This window comes from Sprattus sprattus, assembly GCF_963457725.1.
Source record: "Sprattus sprattus genome assembly, chromosome: 10".
Classification (NCBI taxonomy): domain Eukaryota; kingdom Metazoa; phylum Chordata; class Actinopteri; order Clupeiformes; family Clupeidae; genus Sprattus; species Sprattus sprattus.
In genome coordinates, this window is record NC_137908.1 from 24284286 (window position 1) to 24310461 (window position 26176).

At 41.2% G+C, this 26176-nt stretch overlaps 5 protein-coding genes across 5 annotated transcripts in view; 4 read left to right on the forward strand and 1 right to left on the reverse strand.

The window, feature by feature from the left end:
- Window positions 1-718, reverse strand: part of phactr3b (phosphatase and actin regulator 3b) — a gene marked incomplete at its 5' end in the record, with an annotated part of 46048 nt that extends 45330 nt beyond the window's left edge. The window contains one exon of the mRNA XM_080845530.1: window positions 613-718. Coding sequence (XP_080701656.1) covers window positions 613-718 — 106 coding nt within the window. The remainder of the gene's footprint in view (window positions 1-612) is intronic.
- A 2585-nt stretch (window positions 719-3303) lies between these two features.
- Window positions 3304-6727, forward strand: acot8 (acyl-CoA thioesterase 8; the record flags this gene model as incomplete). The annotated part of the gene is made up of 6 exons (XM_080845537.1): window positions 3304-3500; window positions 3730-3866; window positions 3960-4185; window positions 4677-4834; window positions 5525-5716; window positions 6492-6727. 6 exons carry the CDS (start codon window positions 3304-3306, stop codon window positions 6608-6610), a joined length of 1029 nt encoding a protein of 342 aa, XP_080701663.1. The 3' UTR covers window positions 6611-6727.
- A 1918-nt stretch (window positions 6728-8645) lies between these two features.
- LOC308370819 (cytochrome P450 2F2-like) lies at window positions 8646-13196 on the forward strand (the record flags this gene model as incomplete). Its single annotated transcript, XM_080845534.1, has 9 exons — window positions 8646-8810; window positions 10318-10480; window positions 10727-10879; window positions 11048-11208; window positions 11408-11581; window positions 11980-12118; window positions 12226-12413; window positions 12686-12827; window positions 13006-13196. Exons 1-9 carry the CDS (start codon window positions 8649-8651, stop codon window positions 13194-13196), a joined length of 1473 nt encoding a protein of 490 aa, XP_080701660.1. The 5' UTR covers window positions 8646-8648.
- A 1051-nt stretch (window positions 13197-14247) lies between these two features.
- srsf6b (serine and arginine rich splicing factor 6b) lies at window positions 14248-19215 on the forward strand. Its single transcript, XM_080845536.1, is given in 7 exon segments — window positions 14248-14421; window positions 15273-15433; window positions 16770-16814; window positions 16817-16941; window positions 17153-17355; window positions 17690-17767; window positions 17987-19215. Coding segments are annotated over 7 exon segments (1143 nt in total). The 5' UTR covers window positions 14248-14314; the 3' UTR covers window positions 18411-19215.
- Window positions 19216-21127: 1912 nt separating this feature from the next.
- LOC308370816 (serine/threonine-protein kinase Sgk2-like) lies at window positions 21128-26122 on the forward strand (the record flags this gene model as incomplete). The annotated part of the gene is made up of 12 exons (XM_080845531.1): window positions 21128-21145; window positions 21267-21316; window positions 23654-23711; window positions 23828-23911; window positions 24160-24291; window positions 24441-24553; window positions 24741-24777; window positions 24908-24994; window positions 25236-25331; window positions 25538-25693; window positions 25794-25883; window positions 25964-26122. The coding sequence occupies 12 exons, from the start codon at window positions 21128-21130 to the stop codon at window positions 26120-26122; spliced, it is 1080 nt and encodes a 359-aa protein (XP_080701657.1).
- Window positions 26123-26176: the final 54 nt, after the last annotated feature.

The following is a 26176-nucleotide window of genomic DNA, read 5'->3' on the forward strand; positions in this document are numbered from 1 at the left end:
CATAAACACTTCATCTGTCCACTCTGGTAGGACTCACAGATGCAGACTGTGAGGGTAAACTACAACAACAGTGATACTGCAGTTTTCTGTTGGTTGTGTTTTGAGGGGATTTTTTGGGGGGTTGATGCATAACCTGTAGTTCAATGTTACTGCAATGACTTAAAGCACGTGGAAATGTATTCCATTCCCAGAAAAATGACAGTTCTGGGAATTGCATCTATATTCACACTTCATTCAAATGTGTTGACTTTTTAGATTATGCTTGTCCAGAGACACTCATTCCACCTTCACTAAATGGCAGGAGCTGGAATGTTTAACAAATCTCTAAATGTCTAATGCATTCACTGCAATGTATGTATGTAAAGTGAAGCCCGCAGAGAACGTCGTCAGTCAATCCTGTCAATCAACAATCAGCATGCTTTTCATGCGATATGTGTTATTATACAACCACAATGTGCATATAGCAGCCAAATCTTAGTCTTAGTCTTTTCCTTAAGAGACTTTCAGCACAGAGCACCCATGAAGTCATGCATGTCCTGCGCATTTAATTTGACCTGAACATGTGCCTTTAATTGAGACATACATTATGACACAACATAGACTAGGTCTTACCTGTACTGTTGCCGTAAACGAGGCGAGTTTCTGTAACGACGCTCGGGTCACTTTGAGATCTCCCTCGCTGCACTACGCTGTCATCTATTCCATCCGATGTAGCCATGGTGATAGTTGGGTAAAGAGGAAAATTATGAACATACGAGCCCAGAGCTGGATGGAGTCGGGAGCGACCAGCAGAAGCGTGTAATTGGGTTCGACAACTGCAGCCTCTAATATCAGAGACTTGTTCTAGGGGTGGGGGGAATCCTGTGTGTATGGGTGCGTGAAAGCGCGCTCGTGTATGCGTGTGTGTGTGTGTGTGTGTGTGTGTGTGTGTGTGTGTGTGTGAATGTCTAAATGCACGCCAATGGCTTATGATTCGATTCGCTTACGGAATTCCAGTGTCATTGATCAAAAGTAGCCTATGTAAAACGATTCCGTCAAGAAACATATCTTCTTCTTTTTCAATAAGCCAGTAAGCTCACTGTGGGGCAAGTGTTAGCACGCGTGACCTGTAAATATTTGCTTACAGTTGCTGACGAAATCAAAGGACAAATCGACACGTCTACGATGGTACTGATGCGGTTGACGGTAGGCTATATGTAGGTTACGGGCTGTATGATGTGTGCTCACCCATGTTTTCTGGTATGCTGTGCAAAGCTGCCTACGTGTGGCGGGGTAGTGTCATTACAATTACAAAGATGGTAAAATGGCGAGTGAAATTGTATAAGGATCAATGTGCCTTTGGGAGGGAAAACGCCGCCCTACAGATGCGTCCTAATTATGTAGGTCTGGATGTAGGCTACTGTAATCCGATGTATTTATATACAGACTAATTGGTAATTTCTCCTAATTGGTCATTTTAAGGTGATAATAACGCCTTCGGAATAGTGTTCCATTCATATTGAACAACCATATATAATGATATTTAAGAAGAAACTCTGTACACATAGTATTTGATCTAATCTAGAGTTAAAAGTACAATTGAGGACTATTCAATTAATATATCGGCACTAGGGCAGGGGTTCTCAAACTTTATGGGGCCAGGGACCCTTTAAAGGGCAGAAAATATTCCGAGGACCCCCTCATAATAGCATCCCAAATTAAACCATATAGGCTTATAGCTATTTGTAATGTTATATGCTTTTGGACTCTTTTACTCTAAAATCGTATACTAATATCAGAAGAGTTTTAGATAGTCATTTTATTACATTTGGCATTACTTGATAGTATGTAGGATAGATTTTTAAATTATCTTTTTGTAAAATGTGCTAAATAATGTTTACCTTACATAAAACATATTGATGGAAACATTTTCTTTTTATCAAAGCAGATTGTAGGGTTTTCCAATACCACTCAGATTGTAGGGTTTTCCAACGGAGATGATTTATATTTAACAAAGACATTAACAAATAGGAAATATCCACCAAATGTTATCAAAAACGTGTATCCCCGACTCCATCTCCGTACAAATCTGTTTACAAAAAATATGATTAACTCTTATCTGGTGGTATGGTTAGTATTAGCATCCAGCAAGATATTAATGAAAACTACATGGTGACATCATAGAATTGATTATACACGTATAGCCTTTTCTTTCTAGAGTTTAATTTTGACGGTGAACAGGGCTACGTTCTTGCAGCCAAATTGAAAGCTGGATCAACGTCTTAAACGAGAATACATGCAATATGGCCATCCGATATGCCTTCGGCTAACCTATCTTTAAAAAAGGGCCTTCTGCAACGATAAACACGACCCGTATTGATGGAAGAATAAATGCATCACTTGCCAGTTAACATTACTAGCGTGAAAATCCGCTTTAGTTATGTTAGCCATTGTAATACGCATCGTCAACATTCTGTGATGGGTAAAATCGCTTGTCGCTAAACTAAGGCAACTCCTGTTAGGCTGTATATGGGTGACCTTGGGGGTGTTCATGTTTATAATCACATTTGCTAACCTGTCGTTCTGAGAACTCTCTGAAAAGTTCATATGTCTGTTTGAGACGTGCTTAGCCATATTTTACGTGTTACCTCCCTTTGCCTGAGTGGCTTTGAAGGATGTTTTACAGACGGGTCTCTGTGACTTTCCTTCAGTCTGTTTCCTATCCGAAGTACTTCCAGATCTCACTTTTTTTTTGTTTTCAAAAAAGCAGAGGACGTCGGTAATAGCTCCTGCACATGAGGCCATGTCTCCCCTGAGATGACTCGTTGTGAGTTGCATGTGTGAGAGCTGGGCAGCCCCGCCCTTGCAGGCAAGACGTGCAGGCAGCCCTGAGGGAGCGGAACAGTGAGGGCGCTCTGATTGCGTGCTATTACCTATACTGAAAATATGCAAAATCGTATCGTTTTTTACGTTAGGTTTCCGCGGTACCTTTCTAGTACCGGTACATCGTGTAACATTAGCCTATATGTTTTGTATATTGTATCGCAATACATTAAAACAAATTTTTTTTTTTTTTTTAATCCTTTGGAAGCCAGACTTTTTCGCGGACCCCCAGGCAAGGCGTCGCGGACCGGCACCGGTCCGCGGCCCATAGTTTGAGAAACGCTGCACTAGGGGACACACCAGATTTGTAGGCTAGCCTAATTTGCGGCGGCATCGACACTTTGCTGCGTAAAATGCGTAGGTGGGTGCGGAAGGGAAACACCGCCTCTTTATGTGACGTAGCCTTAACTCAGCTTATCAGTAGTCCTCTACAAACTAAACATGGCGGAGACTGGTGGGGTGTCGGCAGTTGAAGACTTGAAACATGAAACTGAAGTCGTAAAAGGCGAAACGATAAAAAGCCAGTCATGTAACGGCATAACGCCAGAAGACATGCCCAGTTCTGATACGCCGGATCTACGCAGCATACTGGTCACTAGCGTTCTCAATTTAGAGAAACTCGACGCGGATCTCTACAGGTTACATTATCTCTAGCAGTTTTGAACAGCCAGTTAATAATGGCGACATACAATGTGTAGGCTATGCCAAGCTTTAGGCTATCACTAACATGTTGACTTTCTACTGTTGCACCAGTAGCCTTACCCACTGTCCTAGTTTGTGTTTATAGAAGACTACATGACATGCCCCCCCCCCCCCCCCCCCCCCCCCAAGTTGTTTATGATTTTGCTAAACTCTCTTTTCATCCAGAGGCAAGCATCACTGGGTACCTCGCAGCCAACGTCTCTTTGGGGGTCAGATCATTGGACAGGCTTTGGTGGCTGCTGCAAAGTCTGTCACTGAGCATTTGTTTGCTCACTCCCTTCACTGTTACTTTGTAAGAGCAGGTAAGCAGAAAAATTACTTCCATCACCAGTGCTGAGACAGAACAACTAACCCCACCCCCAAGTAAGCCACTAATTGAAAATCCCCTGTCGTAGGCGACCCCAGAGTTCCAGTCTTGTACCAGGTGGAGCGGACGCGAGATGGCCGCAGTTTCTCTGTGCGCTCGGTCAAGGCCATCCAGCACGGGCAGCCCATTCTGATCTGTCAGGCGTCCTTCCACCTCCAGCAGCCCAGTACCCTTGAGCACCAGTTCACCATGCCCACCGTGCCCCCTCCAGAGGCTCTGCTAACTGTGGAGCAGCTCGTCCAGCAGTACCTCAGGTAAAGCTTCTGCTCCCTCAACCCCATACTGTCAAAGTTAGAGCAGCATTAAAGGTACAGCCTACTATACTAGCAAAAAAGTTGTTGATATTTGAGCCCAATAGCCAATCAAATTACACCCCTCCCTTGGTCACTATTGAAGCAACGTTTTGATTGGCTGGAATAGTGTATGGCTTCGGCCAGAGGAATAGAAGGCTTTTAAAGCCCCACACAATCAGTAACCTATTAGATATGGTGTATTTGTATTCGTAAAAGGAGGGGCCCACAGCGCAGTAGGCCAGTGACGGGCAAGAATAAATCCCATCCATGGCCCCAGCACTTTTCAAACCAAAATGGCGCCCATGCTTATGTTGTTAGTACTGACTGTGGTCAGAGTTAAACATGTGAATGACAGAGCATCACCTGAAGGGGTTTTTCTGTGCCTTTTTTGCAGAAGAGCTACACAAAAATAGTTAATCTCTGTAACCTTTTGTTTTTTGGTTAAAACACAGTGATCCCAATTTGGCAGTGAAGGCCAGACAAGGACTTAATAACATCCTGGCTGGTGAGGTCCCTATTGAAATCAAACCAGTGAATCCACCTGATTTCTACAGACATATCGCCATGGAACCAAAGAAACTCTTCTGGGTTCGAGCAAGAGGGCACATTGGTAAGGAAAGACTAAGGTGTCGAAATTTGGTTTTTGAAATCTGCTTCACTTATATTTGTGAGCAAGCATGCCCTTATTCTACTGTGAAGCCATTTTGTCCTAGCCTGGCCATTACCAGCCTGTGACTCCATTTCATTCCGTCTTTCAGTCTGGGCCAACCCAATGCATTTTGGTTTCCGAGATGGGCGGGTGCTTATCTTGAGGTTTAAAATCATTGGAGTTCCCTTAACCAATCAGCAACGTTTAGTAAGCATTCGGTAGATTAAACTCTTCCCAAAGCCAGTTGGGAGAAGAGCTACGACGTCCTTTCCAATCATAAAACTTACAAGAAAATACTCTTGTTCTCCTTTTAATTTTCTGATGTTCTCGAGAGTTGAGACAACTTTTCCGATAGCTTTTCGTGTCTTTTCCTCCAAGGCGAGTTTTGCGTCACAGCTCTGAACTGTTCGCTGATTGGTCCTGCAAAATTTTGAGTTCTGGAGACGATTGTCAATGGGGTTGGGCCAGACTGAGTATGAGCTTGAAATCAATTCAGGCGGAAATACGTAGGCTGGTGTCACCAGGCTAATTTTGTCCATGTCAAATGTAAGAGTGAGGGAATTTATAATACTATCATGTTAGCACTTAAATTAGCAATGTCGGATCAAAATAACAGTCCCTAACTGTAAATTAACCGATCCCCATTCCCAGGGGAGGGGGATATGAAGCTGCACTGTTGCGTGGCTGCGTACGTGTCGGACTACGCGTTCCTGGGCACTGCGGTGCTGCCCTTCCCTGAGTTTAGAGCCCAGTTCTCCGCCTCGCTTGACCACGCCATGTGGTTCCACAACACCTTTCGTGCTGACCAATGGATGTTGTACGAGTGTGAGAGTCCATGGGCAGGTGAGTGGGCAATCATTCCAAACTTTGGAAAAACTGAGACACATGGGCCATCATTAGTCATGCACAATATATGAGGTTAAGATGACGGATCAGTAAGAGAAGAATTGTCCATGCATTGCCATCAATGAGTTACACTTTATGGTATGTTGTCTTCAGGCTCTTGCAATAATTTATCAACCATTTTACTTTATTATCCATCTCTGTTTGAGTGTTGTGTTTTGTGAGTGGTTTCAAGGAGGCAATAAAGCAATTAAGTCTTGGGAGATAAAGAGTGGGGGTTTGATGATGAGGCTTCATTTAACTGTACAACTGTGTTATAACAATACTCCACTAGCGTGGAGAAGCAAAAAGGGGTCTGAGAGGAAACGCCATACTTTTGGCCTTTAATTTGGTCATTTCAAATTCAGTGCTGCATTAACAGTCATTCAGTGCCATATTAACAATCACCTTGGATGCAGATGTCTGCTAGAGGACTGAATATGAATGTGTTATACATCTGCGTCTATTTATTTAACAGACGCTTTATCCAAAGCCACTTGCAGCACCTCATAAACATTTTATCAGGATATGTGCTCCCTTGGAATCAAACTCCGGCCTTGACTACAGGAGAGTTAATACTAATAAACAAACAAACAAAGATATGCTCTAAAATGTTTCCTCTAAATGGTTAAATGTATGCCTGTCACATAGTATGAATTATTGTATGTATGTATTATTAAAAATCGAACTAATGTATTACATATTATGTATGTATGTTGTGTGTGTGTTCTGACAGGAGGCAGCAGGGGTCTGGTCCAGGGCCGGCTGTGGAGACAGGACGGGGTGCTGGCAGCTTCCTGTGCCCAGGAGGGAGTGCTCAGGATGATGAAGACATTGCCTGAGAGTAAACTCTAGAGCAGAGACGCTCACCTCTGGAGCTCACATCCAAAGCCAGTCCTGGCTCTCTGACAGCCAAGGAAGTGCACTGAATGCTGTTGATTTAACTGTGCCACCATTGGAGAAATGAATTTACAGGAGTTAAAGACTTCTGGAAGATTCCTGATTACCAACAGGATGCATCATTCTTCCTAGTGTTCCTCTGCATAGTGTGGTGTCTAATTGACCCTCCCACACCACACCTCACTTGTGCTATAGTTAGCGCAGATTTGTAAGTCAGGGAAAAATGGAAAACATATATTGTGTGTAACACTTCAAGAGTAGGGTAGAGAAACTGGCCAGCTGGTTCTGACTGACAATGGAAACTGGCAGAGAAGGGTGCTTACGACACCAAGGTCAGGCATTGTTGTACTTTAAAAGGCTTTGGATAAAAGTGTCTCATTCTTGTAGTGTCTCATGCAATGTCGTTTCAGATTGAAGGTTGATTGTTATGACATTGGTGTAGTTCGATGACCAAAAAACAAAGAAAGATTTTTTTTTAGGTTTTCTGGCAGCGTTCTTGATTTTAAAAAAAAACTGACTGAAAAACTTCATTTTAAGCTGATTTAGGACATTTTTTTAAATAATTTAATTGTCGTTAACTCAAATCTAGCAGCCTTGCATGCAATTATTATGTATAGCAATTATTGTAATAAATTATTATTGTTCTAAATTAAGTCTTGCGTACATGTAATATATAGTAAATGTATTTTTTATCAGATTTGTGATTGATTTTGTCTCTTTTATTCTACACTGACAGAATGGACCATGTTTTTACCACCCGTAGAAAACTGATATCTTAAATAATTCTGCTGCCCTGTGAGGGACCGGGCGGTCACCCCACGTTGTTTTGGGAGGTCGCTACTGGACTGGGTGGTGTAGTCGGGAAGAAGGGTGCAGGAGATGGTGACTTCCATATAAAAATAGATTCTTATTTATTTACATGGGGGAATTATTTGGTACCCACCCCGAAACAGGTCTATACAATAAACAAACAAATATTAACAAACACAAAAGATGGCCGCACTCAAAGTGCTACAGACATTTGGGAGAACTAGGCGTATCCTTGAGCTAGGCACAGATTCACAGGTCAATCAGGACCATATTCACAGCACAGGTTCAGAAGGAACATCTCTACATCCCAAGTTCAGAAGGAACATCTTTACATTACAGGTTCAGAAGGTACATCTTTACAGCACAGGTTCAGAAGGAACATCTTTACATCACAGGTTCAGAAGGAACATCTTTACAGCACAGGTTCAGAAGGAACCTCTTCACAAAGCACATAGTTCACTAGGAATATATCTAAAGCCCAAACAGTATCCACACAGCTAGATACTGAATCCACTTCACCTCACAGCAGGTAAGTGTTCTTAAACGCAAACGCCTTTCACCGTCTCACATGCCTGTTCACAAAGTTCTCCCATGCCATCTCAAGTGGAAAGAAAGTCTCTCCTCATGAACTTGAGGCCTTTAATAAGGGCACAGCCACTTGGGCTTGATTAGGTCCAACATTGGCATCAGGTGAGCGAGGAACCCACCATTATGTGGGAGGAGTCCAACAGTCTTAAAGGGCCCCATCCCTTTTTGCCACGGTGAGGAGAGGAATAATTCACCTTCTCACATGCCCATAATAGGGTGCAACCCTACAACAGGAGCACCAAACACAAATCAAGCTGACCTTCAGAGTTCTGTGGTGTTATGTAAAACAAAGCTAGGAATGTTTTGACATTGCATCAGAGGTTTGAAATAGATTATATTACACTTTCAAAGCAGTCTTACAATGATTTTGTTTCAGAAAGGGAAATCATTTTTATAGAAAAAAAATATTTTTTCAAGAAAAACCCCATGACCAGCTTATCTATTGTAGTCTTGTCTTGGAGGGTATGCGATCTGATTAAAGTAACAACAAATACTTGTGCAATCAGAGATATGACCCCATCCAATAAAGCGTCGGGTCACTGAAGTTCCCAGCGGAGCGGAGCACAGTGCACTGTGCAGTGGGGCAACAGTCAAGATGGTGGTGTCTCTGATTCTTCTGTGGATAGGTTTCTGCCTGCTTCTGTTCCTGATCCGAACACGGCGGCCCAAAAACTTCCCCCCTGGCCCACAGCCCTTCCCCATATTTGGAAATCTGCTTCAACTGAATCTGGAGAATCCTGTCGTTGATTTGCAAAAGGTACGTTTTTAAAATGAGTAACTTCTAAGGTTAGGGCTACAAAGGACTGGTCATGTAACTTTAGTTATTGTTCTGGCGTTAAGTAAACTACATGGTAATGCTCATTTAACAGTGTTAAAAGCAGAGGTGGAAAGTTACGAATTACATTTACTCGCCTTACTGTAATTGTTTTGTGTGTGTGTGTGTGTGTGTGTGTGTGTGTGTGTGTGTGTAGCCTACTTTGTATTTTTTTTAAAGTAGTTTTTGAAATCGTAATTTTAAGTAGATTTTGACTAAAGTATTGTAGCCTACTTTGCTACATTGGAAATCACATCCGTTAATGAGTAAAAGAGAAAAAGTAATACAAAATAAAAAAAACACTGCAATCACCTTTCAAGTTATCACTAAAGACTCCAAACTGTTCACCGGTAGAGTGCCTCCAGCAAAAACTGTTGCATGCCTAAGGTACATAATTTATATGGCACAGGATATAAAACTCAGCTGTCAGCTGATCATTCGATTGACCCTAGATAAAGTGACAAAAACGTTAATACAACGGCAAGGAGTGACAGGATTATCAATGAATAACGTTACTATCTGACGAGCTAAGGTTTGTTGTCAACTTGTTATTGTTAGCTTCAGTTGTATGGCTCCATACACAGCGTAATAGCTATTTGCTTTGAGAGGCGTCTCGAATTTTCTTCCAAAATACCGGTAACATTTGCATTTTTTTCCTGAATAAACATATACTGACATATTCTTCAAGGTGTCTACAAATTGTGCGTGACGTAATGCTATTTATTACTTCAAAAATAAAGGCCTTCTACCAAGCTACCAAAAATTACCATTTCAAAAACTACTACCTCTGTAAACACAGCGCCTTGACAAGCATTGGTGCACTGCGTGGACACTGATGCGTTGCATCTTGATGTGCATCTGGCACTTAAATATAACGTTACAGACCTCTAACGGCCTAAATGCCAGATCTTTACCTCAGCTAATTGAGACACTGGTCGTTTATTGGTATATTCAATAGTAGTTTTGCACAATTCCAAACTGAAAGCTTGCTAGATAGCCTTTGCCTGTTCCAACTTGTTAAAAAGGTTAGCAAGCCACTGTACGTTAGCATGTAATGCTATCTTACACATTTGCTTTATAGGAGATCCGTTATTAACAACGACTACAGGTGCTCTAACAACATTTATAACACGTTTTTATTGCTGCTGTGTGGTTCATGTCTCATTATTACATAGGAAGAGCACAGTCTGCTATCAAATAATTTCAGTACTTTTTCCACCTCTGTTTAAAAGTGGTACTGAAACAGTATTGTTATGTTATAGTTATAATACAAGCAAACTAAGTATGTAGTTTAAATGCTATGGTGAGTTTAAAGCAGTAAGTTTAATAGCAGTTCATCGAAATGTATGATCTGACACTAGATTACTTAACAGTATTACGAAGTACATGACTGAAAATGCTAAATAATTTCTTATAAGAAATCAAACAATAACTTAAACATTTTCTGCAGCTGTCTGAGCGGTATGGGAAAGTGTTCAGTATTTACTTTGGAGGCAGGCCTGCGGTGATCATAACTGGTGTGGAGGCCATGAGAGAGGCTCTGGTGACAAAAGCTGTGGACTTTGCTGGGAGGCCAGATGGAGTGCTGCTGAGCCACCTCACCCAAGGAAAAGGTACAACCCCAGCAGGCCACCGTATGACCTGTGGGAATTCATATAATTTATACATAATATATATAATATATACCAAGCAAGTGGAGTTAAGTATGTGGAATCATGGTGTCAATTTGAATAACTAAAGAGGCCTTTGAAGAATTACAGTGGTCAGTTTGCTGTGCTATGATATTTGTTCTCAAGTAGTAGTAGAAAGTTGTCGAGCACAATGTCAGTCCAACTTAAAAGCCATGCATACTTCTTTAGGTATCATCATGGCTGACTATGGTCCTGGCTGGAAAGAGCATCGCCGCTTCGCTCTCATGACCCTGAGGAACCTTGGCCTGGGGAAGCAGTCGATGGAGGAGAGAATTCTGGGAGAGGCCTCATATATCAGCGCCCACCTGGAAAAGTGTGCTGGTATATCATGATCATAACTAAGTATACAGTATACCAGTATATTTCTAACTATGTATGTTACTATAGAGTGCATGTTAAAGTGCACTTTGTCACTTGCAGTGAGTGTGGAAAACATTCATAGCAACGCCTTAGTATCAATCTTTCCAATCTACTCTGTTCAATCCCCAGGACAGCCGATTGACCCTCAGACTTTGTTTCATAATGCTTCATGTGACATCATCTGCTCCATTATGTTTGGGTCTCGATATGAATATGACCACAAGTTCTTTCAAGCTATGATCAAAATGATGGCAGACAACTCTAAGATTGCCAATGGACCATGGGGCATGGTAAAACATATTCTCTTTACCTCACTCACTTAATGCAGTCATACTGTATATGTTTTTAAATAGCATACCTTAAAGCTAGTTTTCCAGAGGGTCCAAATAATAAAAGTCTAAGTACCTAAATGTTTCTGAAATAGTATTGATATTCATAACAAAAAGATTGCTTTGAATGTAATGTTTTTATTATGCCTATCGTTTATAGATATATGATACTATGCCATTGTTGAGAAATCTACCCCTGCCATTCCAAAATGCTCTGCGAGACTACCACACAATAAAGATGCATGTGCTGGATGTAGTGAACGAGCACAGAGCCACGCACACTCCGAAAGAGCCCAGAGATCTCATAGACAGTTACCTGGATGAGGTGGATAAGGTGAGTCCAAGGTGTTCGGTTTACCCAGCATTAGAGTATTTTTTTGTATACAATTCACACTGGCTCTATTCAGGATATTGGTGGGGGCTTTAAGCAATGTCAGCTGTTTTTGATCACTTTTACCAGACTTATGTCCACCCCGATCTTTTCAATTTGCTGTGTGGATCCAAAACAGTTGGCAGAATGTTTTGTTTCTGTTGGGTAACAACCCAAAAGTATCCGAGAGACATAGCTTGTTTCATCACATCAATCTCACTGATAAATATCCAGATGGTTACCTGAAGTGTTCTAAAAAAAAAACAATCACTTATGCAGCTTTTAAAATGAAAACGTAGTTCTCAAGTCTAGATTCAAATATGACTGCTCACTCCTTCCCTCTGTTTTACCTCGGGCACCAGAGAGGTAAAGATTGCGCTCCATTTGATGACGGTCAGATGTTAACTATGTTGCTGGACCTTCTCTTCGCCGGAACAGACACCACATCAAACACCATCCGTTCCGCCGTGCTCTACTTCATGGCTTACCCAGATATCCAAGGTTGGCCCGAAAAAATATATTTTCTTTTTATCCCGAGAGTCAGTTCAGTTGTGACATGTATGTGTCTCTCTTCGAGTGAAATACTATAACTGGTTTTGGGTTCCTAGCAAGATGTCAGCAGGAGATTGATATGGTCCTGGAGGGGAGAGACGAGCCCTGCTTCGAGGACAGACACCACATGCCCTATACACAGGCTGTTATCCATGAATCCCAGCGATCTGCCAGCACACTTCCTCTCAGTGTTTTCCACTGCACAACCAAAGACACAGGGCTGATGGGATATGACATACCTAAGGTTAGGGGCTGAACCGATACCTTAGATATGAGCAAGACTAACATTTAAATCAAGCCATTGACCCATTTCATCTTTATTTAATATACATTTATTCTTGTTCTTAGCAAGGTTGTAGGCTGAAAATTCAAGGCTTACTAACACCATCCATAGGCTAGCTTTCTCTGAGTCTTTCTTATATTGCTTTCATTATTCATCATACTCTTTACTGTCTGTATGCCTTTTATATTCATGTATGCAATTTCTGACCTGACTATGGCTTCCATCTCCCGTAGGGCACACTTGTCATCCAGAACCTGTCGTCTGCACTTTACGAGGAGAAGCACTGGAAGACTCCTCACAGCTTCGACCCCTCCAACTTCCTGAATGAGCAGGGGCAGTTTGAGAAGCCTCCTGCTTTCATGCCATTTTCCATAGGCAAGTTGACAACAAAAGCTTAGATGAGGAAATACTTACATGGCCAAATGCACTTTAACTTACTTGAGTCAATAAGATAGGTCAAGTTAATTGCTCTGGATTATTAAGTAAGTATAAACGTTTAAACCGTTTTGTATATGTATATGCATCATTAATTCCGTACATTTTTGTACACCAGGTCCCCGGACTTGTCTTGGGGAGGGATTGGCCCGCATGGAGCTCTTCCTTATCCTGGTGACCCTGCTGCACCGTTTTCAGTTCGTCTGGCCAGAGGACGCAGGAGAGCCAGACTTTACCCCTGTGTTTGGGGTCACACAAGCCCCCAAACCCTACCGGATGGTGGTGAAACTGAGAGAAATTATGACTTAGTGAGGACAGATACCTTTTGTTTTGTTGTAGACTTTGAAAGAGATTTTATGTAATGTCATGTAATAGTAGTGTCAAATGATGCCACTTGTGATGTGATGCAAGTAATACGAGTTACAAGTCAACAATAACAAGTAGGCCAAGTAGGCTATGATGCATCTTCAAGGACGATTATTGTGTATCATGTATGCGAGTCTTGAATAAAAGACATCATCAATTCCAGGAGTTGTATATGGACTTAAGATGAAATAAACTTCCAAACTACCAAATATAATATATTCTCTAATTAACTGAAGTATTTATTAATCTAGTGGAAGCCAATAATGTTATTAGAATAATATTCTGAATATGTTTGAGTTAGAGAGGATAATAAGAAAGGTAGTAGTGTTAGTAACAGTAAGTCAGAGGCTTGATTGGTCTAGAAATGAGTAACTGTACACACAGTGGGTGTACTCCCACTTTATCTGTAGAGGTGAGAGCAAAGACCACTGGGGCAATGGCTATTATGTAAGATGCCATCCTTCAGTTGTTGACTTGCAGCTGATTGCCCCTCCTTCTGCTCAGATGTTAAAGGCCAATTAACTTCCCTTTGAGTACCAGGCCTTTTTGAAACCTGCCAGAGAACCCTATAGAAGATTGTGTATAACTGCATAGTTTCTCAAAATGCATGTTATGAGGATTTTATTTCACCCCTTTATCACAGCTGCACTATCTGTTGTTTTCCCAGCCACACAATTTGATGTCCAACAGTAGGCAATTATTGTTGGTCAAATGTTTGCATTTTTTATCACCTAGCTCTCAAGCAGATAGAATGATTCATGTGGACATACAAACACCTTTTCCCTTGTAGATAACATGTTGAATATGTAATTTCCCAGAATGTCGTAGTATTCCAATTGCAGCTCTGATAGTTTTAAATGGAGGGTTGGACAAATAGAGAAGTGATAGGAATTATAAGTGTGTCGGTGGGAGCCCCCATGTGTTGGACAGCGGTGCCAATTTCCACCAACTGACGGAGGGTGGCACTGCAGCAAAGCTGCAAAGGTCAGTTTAAGAAGAAACTAAGGTACTGTACCTTGTGTTCTGAAAGACATAATCTGATATAAGTAGATCATTAAAACATGCCGCGAGTCTATGTTGGCAGATTAAGTTACCATGTCCGGGAGAAGGATATTCAAAGGTTTTTCAGTGGCTATGGAAAGCTTTTGGAAATTGACCTGAAAAATGGGTAAGTTCGGAAAGTTCATGTTATGTACCACGAGAGAGCTAATGTCTGCTAGAGTTAGCTAGATAGCTGGCTCTGACACGCCTGGTTGTTATATTGGGAGGATCCCATGAAATTCTTGTGAATCAGGGTCTCACTTAATGTTCAACAAATGCAGACTTGTAGTATGGCGAGTGCATCATTACCGGTACCCTCAATGTACGATAATTCGTTAACTTAATCGAATGCTGACTGGACAAAATGGCGGAACCTAAGAACAACTGTTAACGTTAAATACACGTTAGCACATAGCCTGCACACTGCAATTTGCTAGGAATCTGGATTATCCTCAGTCACGTTAACGCTGTTGTGTTTTCTGTTAACCTCCGGGTTGCCAACGTGAGTTAGCTAGCTACCTTGCCTAGTTATTTAACACATCGCAATCATGTGCATCATGCGGAAAAAAAATGTTTGAAACGTTGTTAGTGGCATGGAGCACGTTACAGCCAAATGACAGCCTGTGAAAACGCCCACATTGTATGCCTGAAGGATAATTGTTACAGCATTATCTGCGAGACTTTACTCTTTGGTGTTATTTTATGAATCCAGAGGCCCTGAAACATAAAAACATGGGCTGTATCAGAGTAAAAAAAGAATTCAGTCATTATTTTACAGTTAAATAAACACTGGAAGTTCTGAAACATTTTCGTTTTTGACAACAACAATAGCTTTTGATCCTTTTAACATAGTTCATAATGCATAATTACAAGTTTGAATGCCTTGTGAGATCAACTCACCCTACCATTTATATCATAATGATGAGTTGTGAGATGGCAAATTTGTCGGATTACTACCTTTAACCAATTACTGTCCAGGTATGGGTTTGTGGAGTTTGAGGATACACGCGATGCCGATGACGCAGTGTACGAGCTGAATGGGAAGGAGCTGTGTGGAGAGCGTGTCATCATCGAGCACGCTCGTGGTCCACGGCGGGACCGGGATGGATATAGTGGGGGATACGGGGGTGGTGGGCGCAGTGAGTACCATCTAATACCACTTTTAGTCAGACTCAATTTGTTTCTAAATGACAGGTGCGACGGCGCGGCTATTCCAGCATAACTAATAATTCTTTACTTTGTTTTATACAGGATGGCTGTCAGTTTTAGGGGACTGAAGAGATCATCTGAGTACTAATGCTGCCCTGTTTATTGTCCTGTTATTTATGTATTTTCACATTTTAGATGCTGACGTCCTGCCTTCTAAATATAGTCGGACTCCCAAGTTAACCATTCTTTGCCTTATATATTATGGTTTATTCTAATGTTCTTTGCCACTCTGTGGAGGACTACAAGGCACACATATGAAGAATGGGATAATGAAGCAAAATGGGGATTTATATTAGACTGATTGTTTACACTGCAGCTGTGTAGCTTCTCCACTGAATCACATTATTTTAGCACAGAACATTACATAGGCTTGTTACAGAAATGAGATTCAGTGGCACAACTGAAGCCCTGACTATTTGAGGTCCAGCTGCAGTGTAAAGAAAGGGAATGTTATCCTTGAATGAACTATGTGTATAACACCATTTGAATTCAACATTAACAGAGTCCTTGATGTTTCAATTTGAAAGAGTCCCGTGAGGGCTGAGTCCGAGTCTGATGACTGCCTGTCCCGTTTGGCCTTGGCTTTCACCTTACAATGTGTGTGTGACCTTTGACCCTATGACCCTTGGCTGACCTAACCACAAGCCATGATGACAGCAGCCTTTTGCCAATAGTCCAGGGTGATGGTGAGGAAACCTATTGGTATTTATGTTGAAAGAAATATTGGAGAGGTTAAAGCCAAAAGAAAAAAAAATGTCCTCCATGTAGCTTCCTTTGTTTAAAAAGCAATGGGCAATGGTAGAAAGTTTTTCTTCACTTCTTTTGTAAGTAGACTTGATTTTAATTATTATTATTTTTTGTCTTTTGTTTAAAATGTGTGTGTTGGCAGTGTCTAATCTTTTTGAATATCTGGTGATAAGGGGGGAAATACCAAAAATCCCTGATCTCCCCCTATTGGGGATAAATCATCAAATATGACCAAGTGGTATCGATGGCATGTAAGCAAAACCCAAAAATGCAAACAGTTCCTTTTAAGCAGATTGTTGGATAATGGTTGAATATGATAAACAACCTCTGCTAAGGCACTTGAAACGACCTTATATAGTCAAGGAAGCCAGGCATGTTGGGAGAACCATGGTCTCACTCTTCACAAACAGTATTCTGCCACAATGGATATGGTGAGACAGAAGTATCAAATAGATTTCTCATTCATGCTTTATGCTCCTTGCTGGTCTCATCAGTGGTCACCCAAAATGAGCCTGCCAGAGAGCTCCTCCTCACCAGGCTCTCATGGCGCCCCCTTCCCTTGTTCTTTAAAGGTAGCAGTTACAGCAGCAGGAGCTGCAGCGGCAGGGACAAGTACGGGCCCCCTGTCCGCACCGAGTACCGCCTCATTGTGGAAAACCTGTCCAGTCGCTGTAGCTGGCAAGACCTGAAGGTGAGTGCAAGATAACACTGAATTTAAGTAGCAGGTCTAGCTCCCTAATGGTTAAAGGAAATGTCTGATATACACTAGACTTACATGGGAAAATAAGTGTTTTTCTGTCAAGTCCAATACTCTGGATGTCTATCAGAACTAAAACATTTCAGTCCCACAAAGGGTGTGGAATAAGCATTGAACATGCACTTACTGAACCTCATTCTAACAGGACTTCATGCGCCAGGCTGGAGAGGTGACGTATGCCGACGCCCATAAGGAGCGGACTAATGAGGGTGTGATTGAGTTCCGCTCGCACTCAGACATGAAGCGCGCCCTCGACAAGCTCGACGGCACTGACATCAACGGCAGGAAGATCCGGCTGGTGGAGGACCGGCAGCGTCGGCAGCGCTCATACTCTGGAAGCAGGTCAAGGTAAGGCACCAAGACCCTGTTGCTGCCTAAAATTACTGAAAACCAATTACTTTAAACACTCTGGAACAGGAAAATAAGGCTTAGGTTAAAATTAATATTTTTTACTTGGCAAGTGCTTCTATCTGAAGCCACTTATATTAACTGAGAAACCTTCATACTTTTCATTATCCCTTTTGTTGAGAGAGGAGTGATTTACAATTTGTGCCCTGTGGGTTTATAGAGAGGAATTCCTAATGGCTACAGGAGTTGGCACATGCCACTAAAATTGCACTAAAATCACTCTGAGTCCCCCTCAGCTGATGTCCAGTTGACCTTCGTGAAAACTCTCCCTCAGGTCTCGCAGCCGTAGACGCTCACGCAGCAGGAGCCGCCGAAGCAAGAGTTCCCATAGCAACTCCAGATCACGATCCCGGTAAGGGGACTTCAAAATGAACATGCATAAGTCCACAGTCAGACATTTGCCTTTTTAAAGATCTAAGGCAATGAAACAACTCTGCAAACCTCAGCATAGATAAGCAGGCAATCAAACGTTAGTTTGCTCTCTCTCAAAGTGTATTCATTCTGGCTGAGCACAGACCGAGTGGTAGCCATAGTATGTCCTCACAGTGACCAGTTAATGTGTTTCTCACAGGTCCAGGTCCCGGAGCAAGAGGCCATCCAGGTCCAGAAGAAAGTCCCGCTCCAAGTCTCCCGCTCGCAAGTCCCGATCCAGCACCGGGAAGTCTCGTTCCCACTCCCGCAAGTCCCGCAGCTTCTCGGCAAACCAGAAATCCCGTTCGCGCTCAGACGCCTGCAAATCTCGCTCCAAGTCCCGCTCAAAGCCCAAGTCCGAGCGGGAGTCCCAGGATCATTCCAAGGAGAAGTCGCTAAGCAAGAAGTCCCACAGTCACTCTCCGTCTCCCATGGAGAATGGGGAAAAGGAGCGTGCCAAGTCCGCCTCCCGTTCCCCGTCTCCGCGAGACGATAGGCACGACTCGCCAGCTAAACACTCAGCCTCACAATCACCGTCACGTTCAAAGTCCCGCTCTCGTTCCAGGTCTGCATCTGAAGATTAAACCCACTTTCTGCTCCCTCTGACACAAAGGAGAGGAGGAGGCCACAGAAGCACTCAGTTACCTGTTTCAGCTTCAGATGTCCTAAATACATTTACCTGGGAGTATTCGGTACGGTGGCTGTTAAAACCTTTTACTAAATGTAAATAATCATGATATTTCAACCTTTGTGTAAGAACCAATTCAATTCAATTTTATTTATATAGCTCCAAAACAATACAATTGTCTCAAGGCGTTTGAACCATACATCGTGTTTGTAGGTGTGTTTGATATTGGTTTGTTTGGAAGAGGATGTTTGCTCAGTTTTGTTTTCATAGCAATTGGAGCTGCATAGGTTGCTTGGTTGGTTTCCCCTCTGCAATTTTCCTCCCAATCATTTTTTTCACATTTTGCGGCTTTTTCCTCAGTTAGCTGCCACATATATCCCCTGTTGTATCTCTTTAGCAAGTTTAGGTCTGGGATGGTTGTAAGAATGGGTTCTCATCCACCTAGTCTTTCCATCCTATAATGAACAGTGGAGAGCACATTTGCTAGGTGTTCTAAATGAGAGTGTGCTGTGCTTTTCTGAAAGAGATCTCTTCACTGACTGTAGGTCCAGTTTCATTCTTTTATCATTCTTATTTTTTCTTTAGGCTATTCATATATTTTTTTGTTTCCAATTTTTTTAGTTGCAGTGCTGTTGCCCCTTTAGATGAAGTTTTAGGGATCTTGCAGTGAAATGTTTTGTAAAATTTCAGGACTATTGTGTCAACTTTGTTTTCTGTGAAATCATTTGTGAAATTTTAAATAAACATGTATGTTTTATTAACTTTTCTGGTTCTTGTATCAGTTATGGTATGTCTATGTGGGGTTTGAAGATGTCTGAGGAGAGGAATGTGGTCCACCAATGACATTGACATATGCCCTTGCCTCCAAAAATGGGTTTAGAACATATTCAAACGAAAAGGCTGTCGTAACGTATTTCAGACGTATCTGTAACCAGTGTCCCGATGCCTTAATTCAAGCAGTTTTTTACTTCATGAATAGTGACACCTGCGTAGCGTCTTGACGGGGGCGGGGTCTTATGTGTCTTGTCACGCAAGTAAGTAAAGGAGCGGGCTGTTTCACATCGAAGTCATTTCATTAGGTCCAAGTCTGTGATGACACGGACAGCCTCGTCTGCTTTTGTTGCCAAGCAGCCAATTGCAAAATCGAGATGATTTCTTCATGACCTACATTCTCGAACAAAACCGGAGTTGAGGTACAATTTTGGATGAAACTAAAAGCGGCGAAGTGGCCCTTCTGAAAACTTGCTGCACTTGCAAGGTTAGTTCCAAAAACATGAATGGCAGCAATGACATTTGCGCTCAGGATGTGATTAATGGACGCCAGTGTAAACCCACAGGATTATGTGAATACCAAATAGTTAATTTAATGTCTGTGTGATCTGGGTCTTGATGGCGATCCTTTTAGGAAATATCTGTTGCCTATTTTGGGATGTTATTCCTTACTTTAGAAATGTTGTTTAAAAGACACACAGGAAACAATGTAGAATACCTTTAGTTTTAGCGAAGTTGATTCTGTCTTGTGAAAAGGTGAAGTTTAATCATGGCTGGAGCTTGCCTTTCCTGCTGATCGGTGCGAGTGATGAATCAATGGAGCAGTGTGTGCTCCTTTTACGCACACAACTTTTGTCGCTGGTAGTCTGAAAGGTACCCAGGGAAACGAGCTTCTACACTGACATAGGACATTTGTAGACCGCAGCTGTCATAATTAAATCGTACTTCAGGCTAGACTGTTTGGTGGGAAAGTAAATAAATAATCCACTAACATAAAATCAGTGAATTGTATGAAATCAACATTTGTATTATGTATTATGACAATCTGTTAGTGTGTGTGTTTGTGTCTTTTTATTTTCTGCAAACATAATAATCACATGGCTGCTACCGCACACGCAGTCTGGCATTATGATCATGTGCCAAGTGCAAATAGCACATGTGGACATTTGGTAAAGGTAAAGGCACAAAACATGTTACATTTTCTAGAAGTAGTAGAAGTAGGCCTAGCCTACGTTGTATTAACAAACTGCATAAAAATGACAATAAGTTCTACAGGTAAATCTAGACATCGGCTACCGTGCCATAGGCCTGTATCTCTGTGGTCACATTAACCTCTGCCACATTAACAATCTGCCTGCCTGTGTGTGCCAGATTCATGTCATTGGCTCTTAGGAAGGATAGAACGTGGTCTGTGGAGAGCTCCTCAATCCCCAGACAGAAGGAGAACGTTGCGGAACTGTCGATTAGAATCTTTGATTAAATACTCCAGAAACTGTGTTTTACATACTTGACCACTTTCAGGGTGATCATCCCAGCCAATACCGCTGATTCCTGAATGTATTTTTGCTAGTCGTGGGCACCCGTTGAAGCTCCGCTTGAGAGCGTGATTCTTTGTTGAGCCGAACACACGACCCACCTTTGGGTGTCAACAATAATGTAGCCTAAATATGTTCCTAATAGTGTGTTGAACCTGTATCAAGGATGTAGGCCTACCTTCTTGATATATTGTTTATTCTCCAGCAGTTTTGGTGAGCATGCAAGTACCCTCATCAAGAGGGCTTACATGCTGGTGTGGTAATTTGATATTTCATGTGTAATTTGAAACGTACTGAGCACATTTTCTTTTTCATAGTCTATCTGAAAAGCAATATATTGCACAAGAAAAAAGAATACCGTATAAAAATGGCACACTGTAATATGGTAAGAGTTTTTGTTTTTAACATCTATTTGGTATTTATCATATTTGCTACAGAAGCACTTTTTTGAGCATGATCTGAAAAATATTTTTGTGTCTTACTTGCTCTCGCTTTTTGCTTTACAGCTTTCATCTTCCTCAAATGAAGTCAACTTAGGCCCCTCACACAATCCTCAGTGAGTGTAAATTTTTCATTTTCTATTAAGCTCAGACTCCCTCCTGACATACAGTTACACAAGTTAATATCAAAACATGTCAATATGATATGCACAAAATCATGGATATGTGATACAAATGAAAATGCTACATATGGTAAGACAATGCTATTATCAAAATATGATTATCCAGGTTGTGTTATAAGACCGGTTTAGTCATTGACAGGTACCCTCCAGTTGTTCAGAGGGTAATGGGAAACGATAAACATAAGTCTCTATTTTGGTATTTTGTTCAACACACCCAGTCCACCATAAGAAACTGAGAGAACATCACAACAAGTTCTGTTTCTGTTATCAACATCAGTCTTGCTGTATGTTCAGTCGAAACAAGGTCGAAGAAATAGCACTTTCTTGTTGTGACTCAACATGCATAAAACACTTGGGCCTGCTGGTATGACTTCGGTTCTGTGGGAAATTGTGGACATTTTCCATTATGGTGACCGAAATATGAAATTACATGAATTTTGAAATGATCTCATTGGTAAGAGTTTCAGCCAGTATAGCAGTATTGATCAGTGGTGGAAGAAGTTCAGATCCTTTACCTAGGTACAAGTACTAATACAGCAGTGTGCAGGTACTCCATTAGAAGTAAAAGTCCTGCATGGAAAATCCTGAGAGTAAGCAGCAAAATGTAGTATAAGTGTTAAAGTAAAAGTACTGGTTTGGTCCCTCTGTGACTGATACATTATGACACCAATACATTATTAGTACTAAACCATCAATGGGTAAGCAGCATGTTACTGGATGTAGAGCTAGTTTGAACTATTTTAAATACAGTTTTATATACAAGTACACAAGATAAATCTGAGGGGTTGTGAGATGATTAATGGGAGAGGAAAGAAGAAAAAAATGATATACAAGTTCTGATATAGAAAAAAATGATATACAAGTTCTGATACAGTTTTCAGTTTTTTGACTTCGTCTGTAATCTTTGATTTTGCGTGAGGTATTGGATCAATTGATTTTTTTTTTAAAGAAACCACGTTAGAAGTTTATACAAAAAAAAAATCACTGTTTGGTGGAGCTGTTAAGAACTCTGACGACATCTGAAATGTGACCCCTACTTCACACTGCTTTTTGTAAGATGTCAGAAGCCAAAAGGCTGTTAACCACGGGTGTAATATTTAATAATTATCCATTGCGTAAAATCTTAAAAGTAAATAAATGCGCAAGCGTCGATCATCGGGGTCCAAGCAGTTTTTGCAAAGCACCCCAAGTGAAAAAAAGGTTGAAGTATTTGACAGCTTCAACAGGTGACAGAAGAAATTGGCACTCTAGGAAATGTGAGCAAATGGGGCAAAGTATAGGCACATCAAATTTGGTATGAGTCAAAAGAATGTTGTGATGATTGTATCAAGTTTCGTTTAGTGTGTAGACCTTTACATCCGAAGACATTAGTCATAGCCATTATCTGAAATAGTTTGACTAATCAGAAATACAAAAATGTGTTTTGTCAGCATGATCTGTACTATAGATGATATACAGCGTCATTCATTTGAATTAGATGAATGGCGTCTGAAGAGTTCATTTTACTTTCAATTTTCTGAAAATGGTGGGAAAATTTGGTGGTGGAAATTGACAGGAATGGATGGGTTAGGTTCGGGAACTTTTAAGGAATTAGTGGGAAAAAGTTTTGCTCCAACCCCTACAGTTGCTTTGATATGAGCTAAAAGGCAAATGTGCTAATTTCTGCAATCCTTTCTGGCTGAGGTGTTTCATATTTGGTACATAGTTTCTATGAGCCATTTTGATGAGTGAGCCAATTGATCAAATGAGAACAAGTATAAGTATACCAAATTTCACATTTCTACATCAAGCAGTTCTTGTTTTAACCCATACAGTTACCGTATATGAGCAAAAAAGTATTAAAAAAGAAAAGAATATATAACAAGTCAAATATTTAACTTGCGGAAGTCTTTTCACCCATTTGGAATGGTCAAACTTTGATGCATGTGTGACATATGGTTTTAGTTGCCCATCATGTTTCGCTGGAGAAAAAAACAAATATACAAACAAATGCAATAGGGATATAGCAGCTTCGGTGCTTGGACAAATATATAGTGGAGTAGAAACAGTACATTTCCCTCTGAGATGTAGTTGAGTGGAAGTATAAAGTGGAATATAGTACAAGTACCTCAAAATTGTACTTGTACTTAGATACTTTCCACCACTGGTCTTAATTTTGCCCAGAACAGACTGAAATGGTTGAAATGCTTATACATATCTTTAAGAACATACAGTGAAGAATTACACCAAATGTTAATCATCATTGCAAAAGTTATTCTTATCCATTTGCAGCGCCAAACCCACCGACTTTGATTTTTTGGCTGTGATTGGCAAAGGCACATTTGGGAAGGTAAGGTTACACAGTATATTAAGATATTTTGTTCAACATTTGACAGATTTATGTCAAATAGTGCTTAGCAATGCAGTGTGTGCCTTGTCATCTATTTCTATCATTTTCTGCCGAAGGTGCTGCTTGCCAAAGCAAAGGCTGATAACAAGTTCTACGCAGTAAAGGTCCTGCAAAAGAAAGTTATACTCAAGAAAAAAGAGGTTGGTGAACTGCTACTCATGGTAGAAGGAGAACTAGTAAACTGCGCACAAGAAGTATTTCATCCATTATATACTTTACACTGACTGTGCATATAGTGTTACTGTGCCTAAACACCTTTATTCAAGTCTTGACACTGTGGATATTCCATCTAATACGATTGTAATTTCATATACATATATTTAGATCACAGTTTTTTTAACTCGCTGATTTTGTTTGTATGACCGATTGATTGATTCTATTATCCTAGCAAAAGAATATCATGGCGGAGAGAAATGTCCTGCTGAAGAGTCTGAAACATCCCTTCCTAGTCGGGCTCCACTACTCTTTCCAGACCTCAGAGAAACTATACTTCGTCTTGGACTATGTCAATGGAGGAGAGGTAAGGGGTGAGATTGCTGAAATCAGCCATTTATGTCCTTATGCTGCTTTTTGGACCTTTGTATCAATTTCAAGAATAAACATGACTGTTATCTACAGTCATCATAATCAGGGTATTTTGCCTATTTGTCTGTACTTCTGGTTTGGCAGCTTTTTTACCACCTTCAGAGGGAGGAGAGCTTTGGAGAGCCACGAGCGCGCTTTTATACAGCTGAGGTGGCCAGTGCCATTGGCTATTTGCACTCTCTCAACATCGTTTACAGGTCAGCCCTGCTGTTGACAGGTCACTCACACCAGTCCAGCAATGTTAACAGGTCACTGATAGTAAAAAACAGAATTGTTCCTGTCTTAGTTTCCCAAGCTCACCTCACAGGCTACCCTGTGTCTCAACACAAAGTGACCTCTGACAGTGCCCTTTGCCTACTCTTCTTTTTCTTTGTTTTTTTTCAGAGACCTAAAGCCAGAAAACATCTTATTGGACTGTGAGGTAGGCGCTCACAGATTACCTCTATGCACATTTTGGGAACTAAATTATAATTATGCTATGTGCCGATAATGAATCAGAATTAGTCAATTCTGTGACTGTTAAGCATTTTAACCATCTTTTGCTTTAACAGGGCCATGTGGTCCTGACAGATTTTGGATTGTGCAAAGAGGGAATAGACCCAGAGACAACTACAACCACTTTCTGTGGAACTCCAGAGGTCAGTTGACCACTGACTGTTGTGATCACTTTTATTCACAATTCACAATTTAAATACCTCACTGTTACATGAAATGTAGGTGTCAGGTGAAACTTTTCCCCTGGAAAACTAATAGTTAAATAGTTGCTTAAAGAATACATAGTAATGGTCATGAATGCAGTGGTCTCAATGGAATTGAAAACATTTTTGTCTTAGGTTATGTACATTTATGTTTTATTTTTTGCGTCTGTCTTCCCAACAGTACTTGGCACCAGAAGTCCTAAAGAAGCAGCCTTATGACAGAACCGTAGACTGGTGGGGCCTGGGCGCTGTCCTGTATGAAATGATCTATGGACTGGTATGCATCTAATCTGAATGATTACTATTCCTACACTATTTTTCAATTTGAATGTCCTGCACTCTCTGTTTGCTCTTCTAATTAATGATCTGCTAATTATCTACTCACTGTCATGCCAAGAGAAGATGAATTGTGTGCATACTATCTATCCCTCTGAATGTATGTATGGCCCTGCTCTTTGGTGTGTCCCTCTGTCCCTGCTGCAGCCTCCATTTTACAGCAATGACGTGTCAGAGATGTACGACAACATCCTCCACCGCCCACTGAGTCTGCCAGGGGGAAGGAGCTCAGCGGTGGGGGACCTGCTACAGGGGCTGCTGCAGAAAGAACCTCATCGTCGAATCGGAGCCATTGCTGATTTTGTGAGTGAACCTGATCTAAGACATGAGGCAACCGTAAAGGCTGAATGCAAATGGGAACAGAGAAATGGTAGATCGATATTGGGTATTTTTTTTTTTACAGCTGGAGGTGAAGAATCATGCGTTTTTCTCATGCATAAACTGGGATGACCTGTACCACAGAAACATTAAGCCCCCATACAACCCGAATGTGGTGAGTATGAGTGAAATCTGATGAATCAGCAAAGGAGTAAATGTTGCCATCACTTTTCATTTTTAATTTCTGTTACACAGAGGGGCCCAGCAGACACGCAGCACATTGATCCTGAATTCACCAAAGAGATGGTGTCAGGGTCTGTGGGTTGCGCACCGGATTTTCCTTCAAGCCTAGCAACAAGTAGCTCCAATGCCTTCACAGGATTCTCTTATGTTTCCACAGAGGACTATCTCTGAGGCCAAATAATTATTTCAGAAAAAAGCTCTTACTCTGTACTTCTTATGCTTTTA